Below are 17,218 nucleotides of genomic sequence, written 5' to 3' on the forward strand. Positions count from 1 at the left end.
ATAAAAAAAGACCTGGAAGCTTCCTCCGCCATTCTCGGTCGTCATCTGAAAGCTCCAACAAGGCGACTGAGAGGAGAGTTACCTAATCCCACTTCTCCTTTTGTGTCCTCTTAAAATAAACAACAATTGAACACCAAGAATCCAAAGAGAGTCCCTAGTTAAGAGGTTAATCAGGGATCTGCCGTGAATCCTCGGTGTTTGGTTACAAGGTAACGTCACCACAGAAGAGGAGCTGAAACTCCCATGGGAGCCTCCATGGTCTGTCCGTTTGATATATAAGGTCGGCGGGCTCCACATATGCGTTCCTTACACATCTTGTGCCCCCAGTTCTCGTGCATCTTTGTCTTCTCCGAAGAGAGGGAGTACCCTTTGGAAATTTTACATCCTGACGATCCTGAAATCCGGACGAGAACCGAGATAGAGCCTTTTAAGGACTTTTCTAGTACGGAAGACATATGGGTCTTCGCTAAAGTTGTGGCATTGTGATGACCATGAAGCATTTCCTCCTTTTAATATTGCTTTTGGTGGAGCCTCTCCAAAATGTGTTCTTGTATTGATAGCCATGATACGCACATTTTGATTTCCTTTCACACGCTGTGCAGGCCTTGACATTTTTCTTTTTGAAAAAAACAGGACCTTGAAGCTTCCTCCCCCATTCTCGGTCGTCACCTGAAAGTTCCAACAAGGTGACTGAGAGGAGGAGAGTCACCTAGACACCAAATCCCACTTCTCCTTTTGCGTCTGCCTAAAATACACAGGCACGAGCTGTAAAAGCGCAAGATATTTCCTCCTAAAATATCCTCACGACTCGCATTTCGTTTTCAGAACGTGAACAAAAGGAAACGACGGTGAGGGAGTCGCTTTCTCAGCAGGATAAGGATACAAACACAGCGAGAGGACAGGAAAATAGAGGGCGGCTTCAATGTTCTTTCCTTCCATCCGTGCTGACATTTCACGTGACCTCCTGTATATTTTGTTTTAAAGCGTCGGCGAATCATTGACTTAATCAATTGAGGAAAAGTGGGCAATTTTCAAAACAGCGTTTCAAATTTTAATGCAACTTCAATTGCTATGACTATTATCCAATCTTTGACTAATCGCCCAAAAGGGTTTTGTCCTGCGTGAACTATCGTTCTCAAATGATGAAGAATCAAACAGGTCACATTCCATTCCCAATCAAAGAAAGAAAAAACCAGACATGTCACATGCATTGTTTTGGCTTAACAGGGCCTACTTTCGGCAAGAGCCATCACTCTTGATGGAGGAAAGCATATCCAAATCGACTGTACATATCATCAACTGGGTATTGATGAAAGCAAGAACCAAAATCGAAACCACTACTGTTACGATCTGAACAACCCCGAATTCACTAATCGGGAATCGAAGTGAATTCGCCACCTATCCCTACGTCTACCTCTTAAAAATCTCCCATTTTTTTTTGGTCAAGTAAAATCTCCCATTTCAGGACAGGACTAATATCATCTCCCACAGGACTTTGATAACATCCTGTGCAGACAACATCGACTGAACAAATCTTTGCACGAATTGAATCAATGAATCGATGGTTTTGACCCCTAAATGCTAATCGGTAATCCACAGCGGTTTGCTCAAAATGGGTGCAGATTCTTGCTCAACCCATTGACGCTGGTGAAGAACCCGAGCCCGAGCAGGTCCCGCCGGTACGGCAAGTACGACTTGCGTTTCTCCGACTCCTTCACCGCCCTGCTCTTCACGTAGTGCATCTCGTGCGCCGACGGCGGCGCCGTCGCCTTGCCCTTCCCCTTCCCTTTCTTCGCCTCTTTCCTCTCGACGGCCTTCTCCGTCGGCCTCTTCGACTTCTCGGCGCCGCGGTCGCTCGGCTTCGCGTCGGCGGGAGGGCTCAGCATCACGACGGCGTCCCTGCCGTCGCTGTTGCTCCGCGGCAGCAAGTCCCGGAACCGCCACAGCTTCGAGGACCCGGTCGAGTTGCTCTTCCGGCAGCTCCCCGGCGAGGGCGGCGTCTCCTCCACGATCCTCGCCGTCCACTCGCAGTACGTCCCCCGCGGCTCCTCCGCCCCGCCGCCGGCGCCCGCCTCCGCGAACACCCTCTTCACCCGCGACGGCGAAGTGCCCGGCTCGGAGCCCGCCTCGGCGCCGGCGAACACGAGGCCCCGGTCGAAGAGGGGGAAGAAGGGGCGGATCCGGCCGTTGTCGAAGACGTCGTCGGCGGAGACCGGGGAGCCCCCCGGGTCGAGACAGGCGAACTCGAAGTCCGAATCCCCGTCGTCTTCCCCGTCTTCGCCGTCGAGCTGCTGCCGCGGCTGCTCTTGCTCCGCAGATACGGCAGTGGCACCGGACCCATCAGGCCCGGCCTCGGAGACGCCGAGCTTCGCCTCGAAATCCGCCGCCAGCTCGTCGAAAGGCTCCGACTTTGCGGCCGAGTAGTGGGCACTGAAGGAGGAGGGGGGAGACATGGGCATGGCCCGGTACACCTCCATCTTCTTGGTGCGCTGGTGATGGTGGCTTCTCTTGAAAAACTGGGCTGCCACTGCGGACACGATTCAGAGATGGGTGCTCGGGTCGGGTAGGCAGATAGAGAGAGAATGAGCGAGGTGGGATGGGAAGGAGGAGGGAATAAATACGAGTGGTTGGCGCGGTGGTGGGAGCGTTGTAGATACCTACGAAGTTCCAAGAAAGCTGTCTGAACGCGTACGGTCTGGTCCGTTCACAACGGGGAAGTTTCACTTCCTTGTGGCGGACGGAAACGAACGGAGGAAGCTTCCGAGCCCGGGGGGCTCCGAGTCCGCGCCCGGGAACCCGACCCGCTCGTGGGTCACGGCGGTCGCGCGTTTGTTTTGGGGAGGGGGGCGGTTTTGACTTTTCCTAGCGTTTTTTTTTTTTGGCTTCTTTTCCGGTCGGACGCCTCTTTTTTTGGGTATTGAGAAGAGACGATTTGTTCATTCCGTTTTTCGATTTTTGTTTTTAGGTGGAGCTCGTGGGATACGTGAGTGGTGGGAATGTTGGCCTTGCGACGCACATTTCCTTTTCTTTGGGTCTGACATCATGCGTGACGTCACCCGCGGTGTTGACCGATTTTTCGCGGTGGATGACATGGAAATCGCATGGACATTGGCCGAACAAGCCTCGAAGATAATAATAAATTTCCCTCTTTTGAATGGCAAGAACGTAGGTATGTTATTAACATGGGAAAACGACGCAATATGTAACGTGGTTTCGAACTTTTAATTTGTTCAACGTAATCTCTAAACTTTAACCTAATGTGCAATGTGGTCCTCGAACATTTTCATATAAACTAAATATATACTGAAGTTCAGAGACTGTTTGTGTCATTTTTCCTATTAACATTTTTACTATACTACACAATGTTTTTGTTGGTATTAACAAATGAATCGGTTACTTTCATTCCATTTTATATATTCAATCATTATTGCTCATCTGTCGCCAGAAAGAAAATTGGCACAATTAAATTTATTATCACTGCTTGATCTTTAGAGCTGTTTCGCGTAATGCGATACTTTCTTCCCGCTTCACGAGACCAACGTTGAATTGCCTTCAAGGTACTCTTTGCCCCTTCTCTTCCAATTCGCAGACATCAAATCCTTAGAAAATTAAGGGTTTCTTTTGAACTTGAATCTTACAGTTAATATATTACATGATGAATACAATACATTGCACTCGATTTCTCTATTCTATTCATTAAACTCGAGAGCCGTTTCTCGAAATCAAGCACCTAATTTGATTGACTTTTTTCACTCGACGAATTAAGCCGATGCCGAATCTTAGGAGCAGCGTCGTGAGCGACTAATTCCGAGGGATTGACGCGCTTAACAAATGTAAGCTATTATATTAGGTGCCGTGGCAAACACTAACCAACTTGCTATACTTGTGCACTTGTCAAGTTTCCAATTGGAAGTAATTTGCTGATTAGAAAAAATGTGGGCGGTTCCTTAATGTGCTTACAATTCTAGAAGTCGACACCGTTGACCCTTATTAACATTTGAAATTTCGCAGCTCAAATCCCGCTGGCATTTTGACATCGTCCTTCCTTAGCACAAAAGAAGTGAATTAGTCTATTCGAAGCATCCGAAATCAAACGTGTGGTCGGAGGAGGCAATGGTTCTAATTTGCGATGCAAGCAAGCCCGTCATGCCCCAAACGCATTGCCCTCCCTTTGGGCACGATTGATAAGCAAATCCACCAAATAATCTTTTGGTTTTGAATGATCAAATTCCATTAAAGATAGAAATCATTTTCAATCGCTTCAATAGACTAAAACCTTTAATCGGGAACGAGATGCCACTAGGCCTCTTTTGTTGAAGACGGATTTTGGGCACACCCCGTAGATTCGAGCCCAAGGGTCCTAAATCAGGGGCATTGTAGGGGTCTCGGGTCCCCAAACCTAACGACAGGGATCCTAGGGTCTGGTCTAGGCATGGAGGTCCCGGTCTAAGCGATAGGGACATAGGTCCCCGATCGGGTTGAGGCGTCACGTTCAGCCTCGAGTGATGTGTCCAATCCCTCGGCGATGCGGGTCCGAGCGCCGGCTCCCGAGTTCGAACAGGCGAGTACACGTTTGATCCAGACCCGCTGAACGAACCGGATCGCCATCCTCTGCGAAGCTCACGGCATCCGATGGCTAAAGCCGGGGCCCCGAAGAGATGACGTGGCATGGGAAGAAATCAAAGGGGAAGGGAAACAAATGAAAAGGGGCGGGAAACGTAATGGAGCCGCAGTAGGTTGCGCGGTAACCCGAGATTCAAGGAGACAGCGTTCATTCTTCTCGATACAAAAAAAAAAAAAGGAGAAAGAAAAAAGAACAAACAAAACAAAAAAGGAACGGTAGTTAGTTAGTTGGTCTCAACAGAATCGTGCCTACCAGTAACCCTCACCACTTCCCAAAAAAAACAAATGAAAAAATGGGACATTTTGCATTACATATTGTTCACGTCGACGAGCCATTACCATCTCTCTGTCTCCCTAAATTAAACCATTTCTCTCAGAATTTCTAGGGTCGGGAACCTCACCTTCATTCGATCATCGTCTCGCCAAAATCTCTCTCTTGCGCCTGGGAATTCCGACCGGCATTGCTCCGCACCACCCCTGCAGGTTCCGTTTGATTCCCATGTCTGATCGTCTGCGCCGTTTCTCGCTTGTTCGAGGGTGGTGACGGCGGGCAGGATGATGATCCGCACGTCTGCATTGTACCCCATTTGATTTCGTGCGCTCTCTTGTTGGAAACCCGGAATTTGGGTACCTAAGTTTTTCCCGAGAGGGAAGGAAGAACAGATAGGAATAGAGAGAGAGAGAGAGAGAGAGAGAGAGAGAGAGAGAGAGAGAGAGAGAGAGAGAGAGAGAGAGAGGTGTGGGGGAAGGGAAGAACCGGATTAGGATCGCCATGACCGGAGCAGCACGGGACGGCGGTTCTGAACAGCCGCGGGGAAAGAAGTCAGTTTTTGGAGATTATGAGGCGTTCTGTTTGATAAAGCTGGACTGAAGAAACCGTCTGAATTCTTGGAAAAAGAAAGGAGATCATGTCTAGCTCAGGGACACCCGGTTCTTCGAATTCGACCTCGATCCAATCGAACACGACTTCGACCGGTGCCACTCCCATCTCTCTGCCGTCGCCACCGGCCTCTTCTTCCCCTCCATCTGCCAATGGCACCGACGGGTCATTAGTGGGTGCGCCGCCGCCGCCCAAATCGACTTCTCCGCCCGCTTCACCCCCGTCTCCACCGCCGCCTAGTTCCAACCCATCCGCACCTCCTTCCAATTCGAGCGCTTCACCTCCTAGTCCCCCGCCACCATCCAGTTCCCCACCGCCGCCCCCGGCACCTTCACAAACAACGCCGCCTCCTAAAGCTTCCCCGCCACCGGCACCTACATCTAATTCGGGTTCCTCGCCGCCTTCTCCACCGCCCCCACCTCCAACATCTCCCCCTCCCTCCCCTCAGCAATCCTCGACTCCATCCGGATCACCTCCACCTTCTGACCAGCTTTCACCTCCTCCGCCCCCTGCACCGGCGAGTGGGACAGGTGGAGTTCCATCTCCAGCTAACAGTCACCCTCCTCCGACTTCCAGCACCGGACCGTCTCCTCCGATAGCATCTAATTCGCCTCCACCACCTTCGGTTCCTACAGTTAGCGGGTCGCCACCCACCACAACGCCCAGTTCAACTCCCGCAACACAATCCGGGTCGGCACCTCCATCTCAAACATCTAGCAGACTTCCGGATTCCACCAGCAATTCCAGTTCAGGAGGATCAAGCACATCCTCAGGAAGCACTAAAACTGCCGTCGGCGTGGCAGTAGCTGGAGTTTTTGTTATCGCACTTATCGCTTTGGTTTTCTTAGTTAACAGGCGGAGAAAACGAAAGGAGGGCGCTTTTGCCTCGCAGTATGTCCCGCCCACTAACTTCGCACTGCAATCAGGTAAAAAGATCATTGGCATTTTTCTCTGATACTGAGTGCATGTTCATCCGGTTTTGATATTCTCCTTCTTACCCTCTTATGCAGATAAATATTACTATGGGCAGCAATCGCATATGATGGGTGTAAATGGCCATTCAGGTCCCTACTATGCGTCGCAAGGCCAGAACTCATCTATCGAAAACAGCTACGGGAGTCAGATGGGAGGGAACATGTACAACGGAGGTGGACCAGACTCCGATGTAATAACAAGTTCCAAGAGCTTCTTCACTTATGAAGAGTTGATGGAAATAACCAGTGGATTTTCTCGTCAAAATATCATTGGCGAGGGCGGCTTCGGGTGCGTTTACAAGGGTTGGCTACCGGATGGGAAAGTAGTTGCTGTCAAGCAGCTCAAGGCAGGCAGTGGACAGGGGGACAGGGAATTCAAGGCCGAAGTAGAGATTATCAGCAGGGTTCATCATCGGCATTTGGTGTCTTTGGTGGGCTATTCGATAGCCGAGAACCAGAGGCTGCTTATATACGAATTCGTCCCCAACAATACCCTTGAGCACCATTTGCACGGTCAGCAGAGTCTTGCCTTCCTTTCGTAGGATAAGATTTTCTTTCTCATTTTAATACTCATAAGCACACTGGTTTTTCACATCAGGGAAAGGATTGCCAGTTCTGGAATGGACCAAAAGAGTCAAGATCGCCCTAGGCTCTGCAAAGGGTCTGGCATACCTACATGAAGATTGTACGTATTTCACTTGTCATCTAGTGTTATCGCATATACCCCCTTCTCAGCTGACTCATAATGTCCAGGAACTCCTTAATTAATATATAGGCAAATTGAGGTGGAAAGAAGCATCTATTACACTGTACTAATCTATTCTATACCCATGCTAGCATACATCAGCCCCATTAAGGTGATGTATGGTAGTATGTGTGACTATTGAGTTTTTTGAAGTGCATAAAACCCTTCTTGATCTAGCATGTATAGGTCACGAATAATATCCTTAAAAGCTTAATGATAGCACATGTAATTATTCCTTTCCTCGTATCTTATGTTCTACAGGCCATCCAAAGATTATCCACCGAGACATTAAGTCGGCAAACATTCTGTTAGATGATGCCTTTGAAGCACAGGTAATTTATATGCTTCACTTGTCAAACCCTTTCTCTTAATACCAATATGTACTTTAACTAAGTTAACAGCTAGGGGGTTCTAATATGTTATCCTCTCAAACACAGGTAGCAGATTTTGGACTTGCCAAACTAACTAATGACGCTAATACTCATGTATCCACAAGAGTCATGGGGACATTTGGGTGAGTGTTGTTTGACAGATCGATAACATAAACGCATAGAGATCCCCAGTAATTTTTCATCTCAACTTCAGTACTCTTCTCTGTCGAATAATAATACTGGCTTATGGATAAGGATGCGTATGTGTTGCCAGGTACTTAACAGGAACTGATGTCTTATAGAGTAAATTGCGTATAACTGGGTAGAAGGATCTGACTATCAGGTTCTTGGCACCTTACATATGATATTTTTTAGAACTAAAAGAATTGTCAGCTCGCTGTTACCGCCTCTTCTATTTTTATTTTTCTCCAGAGGGTAAAAGACTGGATTTTTTGCCTTTTTTAATGATATCAGAATTCCAAAATCACCAATATGTTGAATGCCAGGATTCCTCAACTTTTTGTTCCGAATGTCAAGTGCAGTTTGCTCCATCAATAGAACATGAGTTGGGTTTCGTTACTTCTTTTGCTCCTTCTCCAATGTTTCGTTTTTGACTTACAGGTACCTGGCACCAGAGTATGCATCCAGCGGGAAACTGACAGATAGATCAGATGTATTCTCCTTTGGGGTTGTGCTTTTAGAGCTTATCACTGGCCGTAAACCTGTTGATGCAACTCAGCCTTTGGGTGACGAAAGTTTGGTTGAGTGGGTAAGACACTGCAGAAATTCCTGCTTTTCAGATTGTTTACAAGTGCCATGTTGTATCGTGGAAACAACGGGGATTTTGGTTTGGTCCTAGAGTAACTTTTGTGATATTTAGAGAACGTTAGTGGCTCTATCACGGATGGAGCTCCAATTTCCATTAATGACGAAAAAGTTGTTGGAGAAATCACATGCAATTCTCTTTTTATTAAGAAAATAGCAAACGAAGAAAGATGACGAGCAATTTAACTACGAGCACAAAGTACTGACCACTATGAATGAATGCTCTACAGTCAAATGACAAGTTGCTGATCTGATGATGGCAGGCTCGTCCATTGCTTATCCGAGCCCTTGAAACTGGGGACTTGAGCGAGCTAGTGGATCCACGGCTAGAGAAGAGTTATGTGGAGGGTGAAATGCTCAGAATGATTGAGGCAGCTGCAGCTTGTATACGCCATTCTGCTGCAAAGAGGCCTCGTATGGTTCAGGTAGTTGGAATGATGAACTCACCCTACACTATTTTAAATTGGTTTGCAGATTTTCAAGCAAAAGTGACTGATCATCAAAATTGTGCCGAGAGTTTGCTTCACTTGAGCTACTTTATTTGTGCAAATATGGTCTTACAGCGTTTTCTTTATCTAGCTATCTTTCACTTGAAATGTAATCTCCAGTGAAAAATATAGGCCCCTGTTGCGGATTCGAACAGCTAATCATGTGGCATTTTACTCAGGTTGTAAGAGCACTCGACAATGATGGCGACATGTCCGATCTAACAAATGGGGTGAAATATGGTCAGAGCACCATCTATGATTCAGGCCAGTATAATGAAGATATAATGAAATTCAGAAGGATGGCTCTTGGCAGCGGCGATAGCTCGGACTACGGACCTTTCAGTGGAGACTACAGCTCTAGAGTGGTTTCTGGGCCTCAAAAGATTCCGTGGAAGCCTCGGGACAGTTCAAGCGAGTTCACGAGTGGTGAATCCGAGACTCGAGCTATGAACCCACTAAGCTCAGAGAACCGATTTTCTGGGGCCCAAGGGGGTTACGGCGTGCGTAGGTTCGGTTGAAGGCGACAAGACATGCACACCTGTGCACATGAGCTCCTTCCCACCGAATATATCGAACATGCAGCAACAGTGGAAGGCCCCCGCTGAATGTAAGGCCTCTGCTCGATCTTCCCGTGAGATTAACGACCAGGACACCGATGTGTGATATGTTGTTTCATTTTGTTTCCCCAAATGACTGGCAGTGTCGGTCGGGGCACGGGAAACGTGTAGACTGTGAGTCGGATTCAAGAGACCCTTTTCGAGTGACAAAAGAAGCATGCACGATATTAGGAGTTCATCATGTTAATCCACGGGTACATTTGCTACAATAAGCTATTGAGAGTGACCCCATTGTGAATTTTTGCTAATTTTTCTGGACTAAGGAAGTGGGTGTCTGTTTATAGTTTCCAAGCAAGTTCTGGGATTGTGACCCTGTCTTGATTTAACTCGATGTTCAAAGAAAAAGTATTCCAGATTTGCTCATTACTCGCGTAACATGGGAATGAAAACTCTGATTCTAAACTTACTACTCGGAGCCTCTCGTTCCAACGAGTGCAGGGTAGACAGTTCCAAAGGCATCAAAGGGAAATCAATCAGTTCCTGGTAATGCTGTGAGCGAAACAATGCATTACCGAAAGATGTTGCTCCAGCTGAATCTTGAAGAAGAGGGAAGAACAAAGAAAACACATTCATTCGGACGCAACGCCTGATCATACGAAAACGTCGAATGGATCCGGGAATAGAGGGCATACGTGCAGAGAGTAGATATTCTGCTCAAATCCTCTGTTTTTCTCACTGATCATTGTCGACACTGATGAACAGTTCATTAAACTGGCGAGTCATTTCCTTGTGGAGATTATAAAGAGAAGGTGATCACTAAAGAGAGATTTGGTAAAGGAGTGCAAGACCCTTCTGTTTGCTTTGGTTTGGTTTGAAGGGATTCCAATGTTTGGTGCAATTTTATTAAACAGAATGCGGTGTCCACCTCTAAAAGGAATTGAGATTTCTCCGCCTCCATTCCTCATTCTTCATCAAATAACAAGATCGATAGTTGGTTAATATAAACATGAAATAATATATGTGATGAACAATACTTGATTATTCCGACTGTAGTTAAACAGTAATAGTTATAAATTATACTTAAGAAACAATTATAAATAGTAATCAACAAAAAGATTAGAATCATCATTTCATTCCATTCCATTCCATTCCATTCTACCGTACAAACTCAACATTGTAAAATCACAGACCTCGGTGATTAGGCCTAGGTCGATTGAGCTAAACGAAACACTGGGCTTAGACCTTGTCCAAGTGCTTCCATTTGAACTTCATTACAAGTCCGGCGGTCCACAAGCTCGCTCCGGCTTGCCCGAGTGAAATCGGCCCCAAGATGACTTTTGAATGGGCTTAGATAAGGCTATTTAGTTATAAGCCAACAACGCTGACTGAACCCGAGTCAAGCCTGATCCGGATCGAAGGTGTCGTGTATATATTTTTGGCAAGCTTGGGCAACAAGTTACGGTAGACTGGATCGGGTATGACGACTCGACAGGCCAAGGCCAAGAGGTCCACTCATCGTCCGGACGAGTTCGGACAGCGATTTGCGTTCTTTGGACTAGGTTGAAGCAATATTTTTCTCCTTTGATGAGTGGACTGGACAAAGAAATTTCCCTTCTTCCATTTATCCATATAACAAGAGAACAAGCTCTACAGAACTACAAGCAAACATTACAAGCATAGATCAGAGAAAAATTTCTGAAAGAACTAGGATCCATCACGAGACATGACAGATATATATATATATATATATATATATATATATATGAAGCTACGTATTCTCTCCTTCAATGTGTATACCAATACCATCATGGGCCGACCGTGGGCTCGCCATCATAACCATTAGAAGGCATCATCTTGCTTCCTTTCTTGAAGTCGAAGACAAACCCACCATCTAATCCTTGTTTGTTGTTGTTGTTTCCTTTGTACTCTCCATACCTGACCGGCCTATTGGCAGTTTTGATCTTCTTGTGATCGAACCCGAACTCGATATCGCTCTCTTTGGGGGGCCGACCGGTGGTGGCGGTCGCGTGTTTCTTGCTTGCTCCCTTGGGCTTCTCGTGGCGGCGTCGACCGCAGAACCGGCCGAGGCAGCAAGCCACGGCGGACACCAGGACTATCACGGCGAGCACTATGAAGACCGCCCCAAAAGATCCGTCGGAGTGGAGCCGGGACATGGGCGGCGGCTGCCCTGGGACGTTATAGGGGTACATCATGAGAGGCTGTTGGGTGGTGGTTGGCTGCTGTTGGGTGGGGATTGGCTGCTGCTGTAGTTGTGATGCCATGGTGCTGTGTGTGTGTGTGTGTGGGGGGGGGGGGTGTGGGGTGAATGTGTTGGGACTGAGAAGAGGAAAATGGAAGCGCTTGGGGCTGTGTGTTTATATGAGGACTAGTGCTAGAAGTGTCCAATCTGCTTTGTTCTTTGAGTGAAGGCAAGGAAGATTTATTACAAAAGCACTGCCTAGGACAAAGGGTGAAGTGCATGTGTCGAGTTGTATTTAAGTGTTTCTTTAATTTCTCTTTTTTGGGGTTTAAACAAAGAGAAGATACGTTCTTTAGGTAAAGCAGGAGCTAGGGATACAAAAGAGATCTCTTGGGTTTCTTTGCTGCGGAAGAAAGGGGAGGTGTAGTTGCTTGGAAAGGAGAGAAAGTGGGATTTTGGAAGCTTTATTTGTTCATAGAGCCAAACATTAGGCAATTGGCATGACTATGGAGACCTCCAAGACAGCTCTTTTTGACCATTATCTTTGAACGATTGTGGGAACAGGACAATGATTGATGTGCAGCCAAGAAACTTCAAAGACCCCTTTGTTAATGGTGAGCTAATGAGCGAGCATTTTTTCCAACTGGAGACACAAAGCATTTCAACATAAAGAAAGTGCTTTTTCACCCCCAACATTTAGCATTCAGCTGAACAGGTTTAGCTTTGTAGTCGCCGGAGGCAAGACGGGTTTATAGCTTTCGCCATTGATTTGTGCAGGTCGTCCCTCGTACTTCCTCGCGTAGATTCTGAAGAGGCGAAAAAAATCATCTTCGCCATAAAATGGGTGAACCTCCCTCTTCAAGACTCAACCTTCAATTTGCGGGAAAGGGAAAATGACACAAACAGTCCATGAACTTTGGCTCAATATGCAATGTGATCTCTTAACTTTTAATTTGTTCAATGTAGTTTTTGAACTTTAACTTAATGTTCAATTCGATCCTTGAACTTTTAATTTGTTCAATGTGGTCCATGGACTTTTGGTACATGTTCAATTTAGTCCCTGAACTATACGAAAATGTTTAATGTAGTCCCTGGACTTGAATTAATGAAAGGACTACATTGAACTTTTTCATATAATTCAGGGACTAAATTGAACATGTACCAGAAGTCCAGGGACCACATTCAACAAATTAAAAGTTCAAGGATCGAATTGAACATTAGGTTAAAGTTCAAAAACTACATTGAACAAATTAAAAGTTCAGGGATTAAATTGCACATTGGACCAAAGTTCAGGGACTGTTTGTGTCATTATCCCTGCGGAAACAGTAATGTCAAGGATACCAAAACAAAACGCGCGAGCGACATGACTATATTAACTACAGAGCTTAAGACAGATGATTATGTGACTGATTGCCCGAATCACATAGATTGAAACCGCCTGATCAAATAAACAGAAGCGAAGAAAGTCTTTTTACATGCAGCCGCCTTCTCATTTGAAAAGGATTGAACAGCGATAATTGTCCTGTATGATTGGATTGTCACGGGGATCTGTGAAAGAAAGCTTGGAATTGGTGCTGGACACAAATTTCCAATTCCCAAACAGGGAGGCTTACCAGAGGAGACATGATGGGGTCATGCTTTGGGGCTAATTGTGCTGTCTTTATTCCTTTCTTTTGCAAAGAGGATTCTCCCTGCTCCAGTTTTAAGTGCGTCTCTAAGGTGGGTGTCTCCTTCCTCCCTTTTGATGATTAGAGAGCCCTTGAAACCCATTTTCTTAGTCACTGCTATCATATAGCATCAAAGTTTGCCAGATAGTGGTAGGATCCATGAGCTATGAAAAGGCTGCCTGAGTCATCATTTGATGCGGAGCATCAACAATTGTTTCATTCAATTACAAGCAGCCAGAAGGAGAGACGTGTACCTTCTGGTGGACTCAGCTCGAAAAATTTATTTCAAACTTAAAGTGAGCTCGTACAAGGCTATTTAGTACGTCAAGTAGGGAAGAAAGGGATTTTTTTAATGATTGATTTTGTGAACAAATACATCGGAAAGAATCAATTGAAGCATAGAATAAGTGTGACTAGGTATGCACTGGTGGAAATCTAAGACAGGTATGATGTCCCACAACATCGGCCCTTACTGTCATCATTCAAAAGGACTATCTGTCCAGTCTTGAGAAGTTATTAACCAATACCCTAAGGCTCTCAAGATCCACTCAAAGTGGTAAGTGAATAGCGTACCCGCGGAACGAGCCCGTTTTATTGAACGAGAACTGAAAGTCTAATCCTTTAACGCCATGAGGCCTTGAGGAGGGAAGAGAGTGTTTAGAAGAGTATTGGCAGGGGAATATATATGGAACTCAAATCTTGCCGAGTCTTAACTTCATTCAAATTTTACCTCTGCTTTTTATAATAGAGGTAAGGGCATAACAAACTTTCAACGATATCCATCTGTAAAGGCAACAACAGTGCTCGTGTAGTCTTTCTATTGTGATTGTCTCTATCCATCTTATCATTCATACAGCGCCTAATAATTACCGAAACTATTGATGAGTTCTAGAAAATAATTAGATTGATGGGTTGGTTCCTACTCACTAATGACTGATTAAATAGGTAATGATTATGGATCCACAATCCATGTTAGGAGCCCATTCCGTCGTCTTGATGGGTTGGTTGCATTCGGATGATCTCGTTGATAAATCAAATCTATCTATACAAGTGGAACTCTGACTCATTGAAAATCGGTGGCATCACAACCAAAAGGGACCAAAAGAAGGACAAGAAAGATCTCACACCAACCAAATTCAAACCAAAAACTCCAAACTATCACCTAAACGGTACCATCCCTCTTCTGCAATTAAAAGCAGATGCTCTCAACTTTATATATTTTGCATCACTTTGTTCATTTTCCTGTGTGCAAGAAGACAACACTCATGGACAACATCATGATCCTCCTCCTCTTCCTCTTCTTACCTTCGACATGTCTCTCTCTCTCTCTTTCATTCTCTCTCTCTCTCTCCACAGATTTTAAATGAACTCTACGAAAAAGCTAAAACGCTCAGTTTTGCTGATAGATAGTGTGTGAAGCATGAACGTTAATTGGCAAAAGCATGTTGTTTCTGGATGGATTTTAGTCTTTACATACTAATTCTCGTGTGTGATGCAATCTGAACATTTCTTTTGAAACACTGCAAATCTATGGATCGAATTTCCTTAGCCAGCTGACATTTTGTACTTAAGTTTCATCAAGATGAGAAATTGTCCTGTAAAAAATTGGAGTTGTTTAAGTTACTTTTGATTTGGTGCTCTGCAGCCGGTGCTCCCGTCGGAATCTGCTACGGCCGTGTCGCGAACAACCTCCCCCCGCCGTCCTCTGCCGTCGAACTACTCAAGTCCAACCATATCTCGAACGTCCGCCTCTTCAACACCGAGCCGGCGACTCTCCGATCCTTCTACGGCGCTGGGATCAATCTCATGATCGGCGTCCCCAACGAGGACCTCCCCGCCCTCTCCTCCGGAACCACAGCCACCGCCATCCAGTGGCTCCAATCCAATGTCTTCGCTCACGTCCCGCCGAATCAAGTCCGATACATCGCCGTCGGCAACGAGGTCTTCCTCAGGGACCCCTACTTCACTCCCCACGTCGTCCCTTCAATCATCAACCTCTACAGCGCTCTCCGAACCCTCGGCCTCTCGGAGACCATCAAGCTGTCGTCGCCGCAGGCGGCTTCAGTGATCGTCAACACTTACCCTCCCTCGTCGGCGACGTTCGATCCCAGCCTCCGATCAGTGATCGTCCCGCTCCTGCAGTTCTTGCACGACACCGGATCACCATTCATGGCGAACGTGTACCCGTACATCAGCTACGTGAGCGAGGCCAGCCACATGTCGCCGGACTACGCACTGTTCAGGGGAGGAGGGGAGCCGGTCCACGATGGCCCGCTGGCATACGACAACCTGTTCGATGCGAGCGTGGATGCCTTCGCGTGGGCGATGGAGAGGGAAGGGTTCGGAGGGGTGGCAGTGGTGGTGGCGGAGACGGGGTGGCCGACGGCGGGAGGGGAGGCGGCGAGCGCTGCGAACGCGCTGGCATTCAACGGGAACGTGGCGAGGCGGGCGGCGAGCAGCGCCGGGACGCCGAAGAGGCCCGGCGTGGGCGTGGAGGTCTATCTGTTCGGACTGTTTGATGAGAACGAGAAGGTCGGCGAAGAGTATGAGAAACATTTCGGGATCTTTGGGCTTAATGGCGCCAAGGCCTATAATTTGAGCTTCAATTGAGCTTTTTCATTATATTTTTTTACATGATATTGTAAATAAGACGGTCGATGACCAAAATTAAACTAATATTTGTTGGCCAAAAAAGGGCTAAATGTATTTTCAAGGAGCTAGAAAACAAAGCTAGGAAATTTTTTTTTATTTTTTTTATAAAATACATTAGGTAAAGGAACAACTGTTCTTCAAGGGGCTCAAACCAGACTGTTCCTGAGATTTGAGGTGTCGTTCACCCAGGAAACCAAACTCAAGTGATGCAAATGCAATCCAGAATGTATGATCAACCTGAAAAATGCCAAATTGATTTGAATGGTCACAATTGGGATTATCACACCGTTCTCTGTTCATTGATGGGTAGTAATGCATTTGCTATGTGGCTAGGCCGGACGACATGCGTTCTGAGCTGCATCTGGTTTCTGCATGAACTGCATTTCTTAAGCATAAGGGCGAACTCGCTAGGTTGCTGTTGACTGTTGAGAAACAATTCACCTGTGACCGTGAGTGAAAGACGGCCCGAACCTCGAAAAGAGCCGACATTCTTTTAAAAACTATGGATTCGGAGGCTGCGTCGATTGCTGTTTCGTGCTGCAGATTATGCGATTCCCCATTCGCTCCGTCCGAGCAGTACTTCTCCAATCCTGCCGACTGCTGGGCATATTCCTTCTCTTGGAACGGGGAATGAATTTCCGGAGCCGCCCATCGTCCGTCGCTAAGCTCTCGGAATTACTTTGTATTGTTCAGATTGACCATAGCAACAGTGGAGCAATCAACAGGTCCTAGAATGATATCGACTCACACTTTGTTTAACATTTGGTGGTATCGACTTGTATAGATGGTACTGCGCTCGGCACAGAGACAAGGAACAGAGGCGACAATATAGAGATGGCTGATGGTGCTTCTCATGATCTAACAGTCCTCCTTTCTTCAGAGAACAGAGACTTCCTCATCCATAACAACGGCAACCGGGTATTGTTACGAACAATTGAACATAGATATCTTAATTGTACAGTTTTAGTTGGCCCCGAAGAACCTGCCCTCGGAGAAGCCGGCTGATGTGGGAGTGGCTTTGGTTAAATTTCAGAATGAAAAACCGACATATTAATCGTTGCTGGGCTTTACTCAGAGAATTCAGAAAGATTTGAAAACTTGAAAGATCTGAAAGCAATGCGACATGCATTCTGTTTTCCTGATATTGTTAGGTTAAAATCACCGATTTGACAGCCAAGATCACGGTGTCGAGGCCTACTCCTTTACGCCCGAAAAGCGTGCTGAACTCGCTGAGAT

General features: G+C 46.4%; 4 protein-coding genes across 4 annotated transcripts; 2 read left to right on the forward strand and 2 right to left on the reverse strand.

Annotated features, from left to right (window-relative positions):
* Positions 1 to 1,143: 1,143 nt before the first annotated feature.
* Positions 1,144 to 2,579, reverse strand: LOC115671796 (uncharacterized). Its single transcript, XM_056309451.1, has 2 exons — positions 1,469 to 2,579; positions 1,144 to 1,410 (listed from the first exon to the last, which is right to left on the reverse strand). Exon 1 carries the CDS (start codon positions 2,475 to 2,477, stop codon positions 1,608 to 1,610), a length of 870 nt encoding a protein of 289 aa, XP_056165426.1. The 5' UTR covers positions 2,478 to 2,579; the 3' UTR covers positions 1,144 to 1,410; positions 1,469 to 1,607.
* Positions 2,580 to 5,353: 2,774 nt separating this feature from the next.
* Positions 5,354 to 9,809, forward strand: LOC115671795 (proline-rich receptor-like protein kinase PERK13). Its single transcript, XM_030593436.2, has 8 exons — positions 5,354 to 6,429; positions 6,514 to 6,990; positions 7,076 to 7,162; positions 7,484 to 7,554; positions 7,660 to 7,736; positions 8,215 to 8,362; positions 8,682 to 8,843; positions 9,086 to 9,809. The coding sequence occupies exons 1-8, from the start codon at positions 5,532 to 5,534 to the stop codon at positions 9,422 to 9,424; spliced, it is 2,259 nt and encodes a 752-aa protein (XP_030449296.1). The 5' UTR covers positions 5,354 to 5,531; the 3' UTR covers positions 9,425 to 9,809.
* Positions 9,810 to 11,057: 1,248 nt separating this feature from the next.
* Positions 11,058 to 12,110, reverse strand: LOC115671983 (uncharacterized). Its single transcript, XM_030593711.2, has one exon. It carries the CDS (start codon positions 11,743 to 11,745, stop codon positions 11,269 to 11,271), a length of 477 nt encoding a protein of 158 aa, XP_030449571.1. The 5' UTR covers positions 11,746 to 12,110; the 3' UTR covers positions 11,058 to 11,268.
* Positions 12,111 to 14,476: 2,366 nt separating this feature from the next.
* Positions 14,477 to 16,253, forward strand: LOC115672038 (glucan endo-1,3-beta-glucosidase-like). Its single transcript, XM_030593784.2, has 2 exons — positions 14,477 to 14,644; positions 14,976 to 16,253. The coding sequence occupies exons 1-2, from the start codon at positions 14,530 to 14,532 to the stop codon at positions 15,938 to 15,940; spliced, it is 1,080 nt and encodes a 359-aa protein (XP_030449644.1). The 5' UTR covers positions 14,477 to 14,529; the 3' UTR covers positions 15,941 to 16,253.
* Positions 16,254 to 17,218: the final 965 nt, after the last annotated feature.

The sequence above is a fragment of the Syzygium oleosum genome, unplaced genomic scaffold (assembly GCF_021117445.2).
Source record: "Syzygium oleosum isolate NSW1041296 unplaced genomic scaffold, Sole_v2.1 Sole_v2.03, whole genome shotgun sequence".
In the NCBI taxonomy this organism is placed as follows: domain Eukaryota; kingdom Viridiplantae; phylum Streptophyta; class Magnoliopsida; order Myrtales; family Myrtaceae; genus Syzygium; species Syzygium oleosum.

Bases quoted from the DNA above. Each gene is read 5' to 3' on its own strand.
- LOC115671983 (XM_030593711.2), bottom strand. From the start codon at position 11,745: ATGGCATCACAACTACAGCAGCAGCCAATCCCCACCCAACAGCAGCCA.
- LOC115671795 (XM_030593436.2), top strand. From the start codon at position 5,532: ATGTCTAGCTCAGGGACACCCGGTTCTTCGAATTCGACCTCGATCCAA. The intron at 6,991-7,075 runs GTCAGCAGAGTC...TTTTCACATCAG, and splicing joins CCTTGAGCACCATTTGCACG to GGAAAGGATTGCCAGTTCTG. The intron at 7,555-7,659 runs GTAATTTATATG...TCTCAAACACAG, and splicing joins ATGATGCCTTTGAAGCACAG to GTAGCAGATTTTGGACTTGC.
- LOC115672038 (XM_030593784.2), top strand. From the start codon at position 14,530: ATGCTCTCAACTTTATATATTTTGCATCACTTTGTTCATTTTCCTGTG. The intron at 14,645-14,975 runs GTCTCTCTCTCT...GGTGCTCTGCAG, and splicing joins CCTCTTCTTACCTTCGACAT to CCGGTGCTCCCGTCGGAATC.
- LOC115671796 (XM_056309451.1), bottom strand. From the start codon at position 2,477: ATGGAGGTGTACCGGGCCATGCCCATGTCTCCCCCCTCCTCCTTCAGT.